The sequence below is a fragment of the Fringilla coelebs genome (assembly GCF_963513975.1).
Source record: "Fringilla coelebs genome assembly, chromosome: Z".
Classification (NCBI taxonomy): Eukaryota; Metazoa; Chordata; class Aves; order Passeriformes; family Fringillidae; genus Fringilla; species Fringilla coelebs.
Window position 1 is genome coordinate 58,255,550 of NC_140031.1, and position 9,278 is coordinate 58,264,827.

At 46.1% G+C, this 9,278-nt stretch overlaps 1 protein-coding gene across 1 annotated transcript; it reads right to left on the minus strand.

Annotated features, from left to right (window-relative positions):
- Positions 1-1,231: 1,231 nt before the first annotated feature.
- On the minus strand, positions 1,232-8,789 carry LOC311165021 (E3 ubiquitin-protein ligase Topors-like; the record flags this gene model as incomplete). Its single annotated transcript, XM_084224728.1, is given in 4 exon segments — positions 1,232-1,517; positions 2,196-3,116; positions 3,118-3,306; positions 8,275-8,789. Coding segments are annotated over 4 exon segments (1,911 nt in total).
- Positions 8,790-9,278: the final 489 nt, after the last annotated feature.

The window sequence follows — 9,278 nt, forward strand, 5'->3', positions numbered from 1 at the left end:
ACTTTATATCTTCCTATTGACATTGAAAATAACAACTTGAAACAAAGCTGTCTAAATGCTTCAAAATTATCAGTTGAGCTTCAGTGAAAAATTTCACAATTACTTAAAGTGAGAACAAGGTAACAAAAGATGAAGAATATAATTTTTACCATTAACAAAGCCCAACAAATCCAACACACTTCAACTATCTACAAAAGTGTGTATTATCAAATATGTTCCACTTCCTGGACAAAGTCTCAACTGACAGTGCAAAAATCAACACCCTTGATTTATTTTTCCCTTTCACCAGGGTCTTCTGATGCTACAAGAGGGCTGTAAGTTGAACAGAAAGGCATTTTGTTAGCTTTTAAGTCTCATCTCATACCTCTCTTTCCCAACTCAGGATCACTCCACTCCCAAATATTCCAGTGGACATGAGAAGTTCCATGTTGGCTTTTCCTGCCTCAGAACAGAGCTAACATAAGAAGAAAATGCTTATCTGGGAGTGAACTGCATTTCCCACTGACCATTCATAAAGAAAAGCTGGTATGTGAAGTATGTATCTAAATAAAACATGTGAGGACACAGAAGTGAGAAAATAGGCAAATTTCGTGTGAGGTAGGGTTTTCTGCTCTCCAGAGAAGATCAAAACTGTAAAAAACCTTGATTGTGTTTGTCCCGAACACTGGGCAGTATCCCCTATTGTCCTCATGAATCAAAGAATTAATAAAATTGTTTTTAAGCAGCATTTTGTACCTCTGCCTGTAGAAAAGATGCTTTCCAATGGCTTAGCCTTCTTGCTAAGCTGATGTTCCAGGCTGCACTGTCTGCCAGACTAGGGAACTTGATTTGGAACAATGAGATCCAGTCATGCAGTGAGGAGATTAACTCGCATCCGTTATAGCACCTTTTGAGGCAACTCATTAAATCAGTCTGGCTGTGAAGTCCAGCACACTTGATGGCATTAATCTAATGTCTCATCCCAGCCCTGAGGTTATCAGTGGACAGCTGTAATTACAATTGATTGAAAAGACATTTTCACAGAGGAGTTCCTGTTTCCTGGAATTCAGGCATTTCTGAATATTTTTCCTGTGTTGCCCAGCCCAGTCATTCCAATCTTATTATCTCCTGGCAGGCATATGCAGCTTTTTAGTAACTTGAAATCAAGGTATGAAATTGGCAATATTCTGATGACAGGCAAGCTATAAAGTTAAGCTCTAAAGACAAGCTCACATTATTAATGGCACTATATCTACCTTGTGCAACCTCCTACATCCTCCCTATAGGTTGGGGAATGTGATGAGAAGCTCCTGCTTGGTTCACTGTCACTCCAGCTGTGACACGGGACTGGTTGCTGTTTCTTGCCATCTTCCCTTTTCTCTTCCTTGATGGACTCCTCAGAGTCAGAGGACAGCTCAACCACTTCTGGTGTCCTCTCAGCTAACGGCTTAACGTACCCAACGATGACACAATTGTCTGAGGAAGAGCCGCTGTCGTTTGAGTCAGCATTAGCCTGTAACTCAGTCTGCAGCTTGGTTCTTCAGCTCTGTTCCAGATTGAAAGGCAAGATGTATTCTATTGCCATCTGTATGGCAGTTGTCTGGTGTCAAGTGGGCGATGCTCCTTATCTCTCTTCCAGAGTGGTCATAATCAACAGGGGACATCTGCTGATAAGGGGCTATTGAATGTCACCACATGACTGATAAGAACTATGGCATCCCATTGTGAGATGCTCCGCCCAGAGGGAGGAGCCAAGCAGTGCCATGCAGATATAACCTGCAAGGTTCTGACACCAAGACAGCCTTTGCTCCACTGGACTCCCCAGAGGAACAGCAGCTGCTTCTACTTCCACGGATCTGCGGAGGAAGAAGACACCCCTTTCCTACAGGACTCCCCTGCTCCAACAGAACCACGCCTGACACTCCAGGAGGACTGCAGCCCCTTTTCCAACTGGACTGCTGCCAACACCCTGACCCACAGGGTGTCAGGTTGAGTTCTGACTCTGACAGTGTTGTTCCAATGTATTGCATTGTTGTATTTTATCATTTTATATTTCTTGCCTTCCCTATTAAAGAACTGTTATTTCCTGCTCCCATGTTTTTTGCCTGAGAGCCCCTTATTCATAGCAATTCGGAGGGGTGGGGAGGGTTTGCATTCTCCATTTCAGGGGAGGCTCCTGTCTCCTTTAACAGGCACCTGTCTTTTCAAACCAAGACAGGCTCCCTGAAGCAGAGTCCTCGTCAGAACTTTCTGATGACTCCAGAGGAGAAGCTACGGTTGCACGAACCTCTTCTGAAACGGAATAGGAAGGCCCCGGAGTTTCATCATCCCACGGGGCCTGACCGAGACCGGCTACAGACAAACTATTATCTGGCCCTTGCGGGTACGCCACATCTGGAGATATTGTAATAATTGATGAGTCTGAGTGGCTTCCTTCCTCATATGATGGTGCAGGACAGTCATAATTGGCGTGTTGATCGTACGCTTCTAAGTTAAAAGGACAACGAGCAAAACTGATGAATTCGTGCAGGAAGTGTTCTGTCCGATTCAGCAAAAACGGCTTTAAATCGTCAGCAAAGGCCTGGCTTTCCAGATCGTACCTGGTAACGTTACTCATGATTATGTGCTGCACAATGTTGATCAGAGACCCGTGCGCGCCAAACAGGACCGTAAGTTCTCGCTTCAGCCAAGGAACCAAGCGGTGAAGGCAAGCGGGGTTGCGGCGGAAGAACTCCGCCGAGATCTCTCGGTATCGCCCGCCGTCCTGAATGCTGCGGATGCGCACGCCGGTGCGGTACAGAGCCCTGCGGAAGGTGATCATGTCCTCCTCCTGAATCTGCCGCAGAGACCTGCCCTCCGCGCTGGCCTTCCTCCTTGAGGCCAGCCTCCTGAGCATCTGATGAATCTCTCGGTGTCTGTGTCGCGCTGGCTCGCTGGACAGCCCTTCAAACAACATCCCGTTATCCGGAGGGGACGGCATCCTTCGGGAAGGGGAACTGCGCGTGCGGCGTTCCCTCGTTAAGGTCGTGCGATAACGGAACCTCCGGCCATCAGGGCTGGCAAAAGAGCTCGTTTCTAAAGGGCTGAGGATGTACTCCTTGAAGTCATCTTCAGCGCGAATCGTATGGAAAATGGAAAAAAGGTTGCTTGCAGAGAGGGCACTCTGCTTTGTTTTTTGACCATTCTTGGACGCAGTGGAAGCAGAACCTATGCAAGCAGCGATCTAGATAGGCAACGTTGTCAAATCTGTCCAGGCAGATGGGGCATTTGGAGTCGGGAGATGCATCTGTCGGCAGCTTACTGGTGCTGGCTTTTGGAGAAAAATTGCTATTTTCTGCAAACTCTCAGCTAACAGAAAGCACCTAGTACCTCCCACATTTTAGGATTACCATTTGGCAAGTGAGGTCATCCCTGCTGCAAAGCACCTTGGAGCATGAGTCACATCCTGACCTGTGAAGGACAGGCTGAGTTTACTCACTGAGATAAGGAGTTTTTCCAAGCAGATGCTCTGTGTGCATCTCTCTTGTCTCTGTTCTTGGCTCTTAGCCAAAATGGTGCCCACAGGGTCCCAACTTGCAGTAGAGATTCGAGGGTCTTTCTCCTTTTTTTTTTTCTTTATTTTAGTGCCCTGTAGTCTCTAAGACTGGTCTTAAGCAACCATCTCATCTTGATGTGACCTGCAGGCAGCTGTCAGATGTCAGCATTGCTCACTGATATGTGAATGGGAATTGAGTCAGAAACTCAAAAAGCAAAGGTTTAGCTTCCATAGCCACTTCTTTAAGCCACCCAGTTCTCACAATCCAGTGAGATATTTTACTTTATAAAATAATCATGTTCTAAGGCAAAAAAAAAAAAATTGTTTTAAAAGAAAATTAATTATTATTGTCTAAGCAAAAACATAGACTCAATCTTCTGGACATGAAAGGAGTCTAAATATACAGTCTAAACTGGCATCATAATCAAAAAGACCAAATATATACACCATGCAGTCACTTACGAAAGGGACTGAATATTTGCAAAATTTCATGCTCCTCTTGAGGAGTTCTCTGGGTTACAATTGGAAGGGAAGGTAGAAAGAAATTCAGTATGATCTGCAGACTTTTATTTCTGAACATGGAATAATATTTAATATTCCCTGGCACAGGCTCTTCTACCCAAAGTCTTCAAGCTCTGAAATGCACTGACTTCTACCAGCAAGCTGACATCCTCTTGTCATTCCTCATGCTCCTGCAGGGCTGCACATCCACTGGCCAAACAGTGCCCACATTAGCAACCTGACACCTTAAACAAATTCAGCGCCTGCCCTTTGGTTGGCTGATGGCAAAGAAGCAAGTTAAACTGGAAAGGTCAAGTGGAAATCTCTGAACAGAGTGAGCCATATTGCAGACACAAAGTAAAGCGAGCAATGAGCTCTCGAGCTATGTGAAAACTGGGTCAAAAGGGCCTGAAACAGAAGCTGTTAGGCAAAGTGAGAAACCAAGGTTGTTATTTCAAAGATGCAGCAATATCGCTCTGTGGCCAGGATGTGCTTTGCTTTTGGCTCTGCTCAAGACTGCAGGCAGTTTTGAACTGTAAGCAGAGGTTGGATAAAGCAGATGCAAGCTGCATTGAGAGCAGAAGCCATGTGCAAAAACAAGAAGGTGTGCAGGAAAAAGCAAAACCAACAATCCCGATAAAAGGAAGAAATTATATCACACGCTTTCACAGATAGGCAAGGACGGCATTGAAAACCTTCCACACTCACTAATAAGACACATATACAGAACTTTTAAACTTCCAAGGATTTCATGCATATTGTCCTCTTAATTCACAAAGTCTACGCTTCCAGCCTGTCCACACCATGACTAAACCTAATGCCTCAAAAGAAGAGCAATAAAGCCAGAAGTGACTCCATCCTCCTCAGACAAGGATGCTTGCAGGACGGTACTTACAAGAATCCCTGTAACACTCTTTGGTAGGCATTTCAGAACTTACATAGGTGGTGCTTTGTGATGCTGGGCAGCTTCTGGTCCTTCATTGAAATGTATTCAGAGCACACAACACTGAGTGTAGAAACAGAGAACCTTGTAAAAAGAGATGCATGGCAGGTGTGAACACTATGAAGACAACCCATCCTTTCCCTGGTGGAATGCAATCAGAAAAAGCATTCCAACCCAGGACTGCAGGAACTGGTGTAAGACAATAGCAGAATCCAGCACTGAAAAATTTACCTGGAAATTTGTACAGAAATACTAAGGGCACAGTGGTTTTACTAGAAGCCTTAGCCAATTACCCCAAATTATCTGTCCTTGCATCTTGGAAAAAAACAGCCAGCACTTGTGAACAGGGACTGAAGTGACATCCTGCTGTAACAGCAGCTTCTTATAAAGAGGATGAGCCAGGTCGAGTAGAGACCATAAGGGAAAGAATAACAAAGGCAATTCACATCCTGTCTTGCTTCCATGACAGCTGAGCCCTATGCACAGAAAGGCTTCTGGGGCTCCCTCCTCTGCTCCTTGTATGCAGTGGAAATGTTGCTTTTATTGTATGCCACATCATTATGTTGCAGCTGGAGAAAGAAAAAAAAAAACAACCCTTTTTGTACTTGCTGATAAATGGTCAGGTCATGAAAGAAACAAATTGCAACAAATTATGAGTTCCTACTCAAACTGCAGCTCTCGGCAAGCACAGAGTATTCCCAGGTAAGCAGCCACTTGCCCATTCAATTAATTTTCTTTTTCTTTATTTTTGTAATTAAATGTACTTTAGACATCTAAGCAGCAAATATGGAACAGCCTGGTTTTCGGAGCCAGCATGCTCTGTAACTGTGGCAAGTTCTCAGAGTTAGGCTGATGCTGCAGGGCATGAACTGCACATTTAAGTTACATAAGCAACTTTCACTAGAGAAAATATAAAATGTCAAAATCTGGTACTATGCCTTATGTTCCTCTGTTTCAGAGTTTAAACGTTAAAAACTGCTGCAAAACCACTAAAGGTTTTCAGTCAAAAAGATGCATGCTTTGAGCTTTAGATATTTGAGAAGCCTTTTAAGATGAAACTTGGTGATTTGAGGAGGTTTAAATGTTTGATTTTTTTATTTAATTTATTCAATTTTAGAATTCCTGGACTTAGGAAAGTTAGGCATCCATCTGGATTCCACAGTTTTAAGATTTTGTTTTTTTTTAATTCTGAGGTAAAATAACTTGTCTTGATAGTCACAAAAAGGCAGTTTACACTATATAATCACCTGTGCTTTCCTTTACCATGGACACGTGATTAAACTGGCTGCCAGCAAAACAGGCTGCTAAATGCTGAGAAGGTGTGCAATTAGTCTGCAATGTAAAAATCTATACTCCCTCCACCAAAATTTACATGGCATAGTACTACATAAAGAGATAACATAATCATTGAGCAGAAAGCAACCACATGAAACAAATGCAGCAAATATTTGCTTATCCGGCCACTAAATAAGGAAAATGCAACCTAGATTGAGTGAGACAAAAGTGGAGAGTCCTTATTTTTCATATGATACAAACTATTATACTCTTGCTTAAAAAGCCATGTGAACAAGTTGAAGTTACAGTGCGGTGGAAGGAGAGCACAAACACACTCATGCTGTGCCACATCATATTTGTTGTGTTTTAAAGGCAAGTTAGCTCATTTCTTGCAGCACTTGTGAACGCAGGAGAAAAAATAGATGAGGGTGGGGCATGAAGAGAATTTGAAATATAGAAACAGAGCAAACCCCATTCTCTTCTTCAAGTTTCAAAGGCATCCTCATTTGCGTATCCTTATCTGAAAATTGAAAGTGCACATTTACTTCCACCCTTTTAGATGTGATATTGTACAAATTCATAATGGGCCCACAGTCTGAAGAGACACAACCTGGAGTCCAAGCCACCCCTGAAGTACCAGAAGAACCTGTGCAGGAATCCAGGAGCCAAGATCAGTACATAGCAGCAGCTCAGCCCCTCAGCTTGGTCTGAGGTGCCTGTACTTCAGAGACTGTAAAAATAGAAAGTGGCAGGTTTTTAAGAAAGCACCAGTATTCTGCAGCGCTGCAGGTTAATGATATTCTGTTAAAGCCATATGGATCAGTGTCATGCAGACACTAAGGAGGAAGGAGAAGGGGACAGGGTGATGAAGAAAACTGAGACAGCAGAGTGGGAAAGCTGAGGAAGAGAAGAAGGCCACTCTCTGTGGCTATTGCATAGAGTTAGGAGCTCATTCTGAAAATGGCAGTTTAATATGCCCACACCCTAGGCCCAGATAGAAACACTGGTTCCAGCGCCTGCTCCCCACAGGGATTCCCTATCTGGCACGAGGTAAAGAGCAAATCAAGCTCTGGCTGAGCATCCCATAATCCAAACCTAATCCCTCAGGTACTCCTTTGGACACCAGCAACCTTTTGTGCCTGATGGCAGACTCTGGGTAATGCAGCATCAGCTCCTCATGGCCCTTGTCCTTGGCAGAGAAGGACCCTGGGTGCAGCCTGTGCTGGGAGGGTGCTGCGTGGGGAGGAGGCCAGCAGGCACAGCTCTGCAGCCCACCTCCAGCCAGGGACATATCCATGCAGACACCACAGTCAGACAGCCCTTCAGATAAGGTGAGGCACCCCTCTAAAAAGGCTTCAGCTTATGTGCAAAACTTGGTCATCATTTATGCAGGCGTATAAGAACGAGGAAAAGGAGATGGTCTGTGTGCTGGTTTTGGCTTCGGTAGTGCCCGCAGTGGCAGTATAGGGCTGGGTTTTGGACTTCTGATGAACACAGGGTTGATAACACAGGAATATTTTTGTTATTGCTGAGCAGGGCTTACACAGAGCCAAGGCCTTTGCTGCTTCTCATCCACGCCACCAGTGAGGATGCTGAGGGAAGAAGAAAGGCACAAGGAATTGTGAGGGGACACAGCTGGGACAGCTGACCCCAAATGGTACAAGGGATATCCCAGTCCTATACCTTATGGTGCCATGCTTAGCATATAAATCTGGGGGAAGAAGAAGGAAGGGCAGGAAGTTCAGAGTCATGCCATTTGTCTTCCCAAGTCATCCTTACACAGGATGGGACCTGGAGATGGCTGAACACCTGGCTGCCTATGGGAAGCAATGAATGAATGCCTTATTTTCTTTGCTTCTGTGTCTGACTCTTACTTTCCCTATTAAACTGTCTTTATCTCAACCCATGTGTCCCATCCCGTTGTAAAAGGGGAGTTGAGGAGGATTCTTATTGATAGATTACTCGGACGAAAATAAAGCGCCAAGGCAGCAGTATTACATCTGAGAGCCGTTCATTGATAAAGAAGGGCAAGTGTTCCTACCACCCGGGAGAGCGAAGAGAGCAGGGATGGGCAGAGAGGCGCAGCAGGAGCGGCGGCAGGGTCAGATCGCTGCGGCGCTCGGGCTCGGCCGTGCCGGGGGAGCGGCGCTGTGCGCGCGGGCCGAGCCTGCGCAGCGCGGGCGGCGCCGGGCGCCATTTCCGAGCGGGGCAGCGGCGTGTGGGGCGCGCGATGGCCGCGGGCCGGAACCGCGGGACACAGGGCGGCGGTGCCGCTGCGGGCTGGGGGCGGGCGGCGTCCGCTGCGTCAGGGAAGCGCTGGGACACACGGGCGGCACGGGATGTCCTGCGCCGGGAAGCGGCGGAGCCCGGCGGGACGGGTGCGGACGGGGAGGCAGGGGCGAGGCGGGCCAAGCTGACCCTCCGGGCGAGCCCCTGGTCCCTGCGAGAAAGCCGAAGCGAAATGTCCTTGGTCGTGTGGCAGTTAATTGCTCTGATGTGCTGAGGCTCCCCCCGCAGGCCGATTTGCCAGGCGTTCTTTGCCAGGCACCCGGGCATCTGCCCCAGCAGCGAGTGGGGGTCGCTCGCAGCCCGAGGGTGGAAGCTTTGTCTGGCCCGAGCGGCTGCCTCCCCGGGACAGGGCTTCCAACACCTGTACAGGCCTTAGAGTAATTTTCACCTCATGTATAACACATGTTGAGGCATAAATAAAAATCAATCTGATCCCTTTCAGGTGTGTGAATTTATCATTTAGAATGATTTATGATTATGATACGTAAATACTAATTAATGAATAGCAGCCCTGCAAGGATTTTAGTTTGATGCTTGTGTGTAGCTAAATCTGAATTAATTGGCTTTACGTCCTGAACATGGAAGTTCAGCACATGCTTTTGTATGTGAATAGTCACCTTGAAATCACTGGGAACAGCTGTCACAGTTATGGGAATCTTCATGTCTGACATGGATCTGAAGCCTACTGCAGATGTTTACATGGAGCCTGATTTTTTTAAATTGTGTGCTTTTATTTACTTTGATGGTATTATTTGC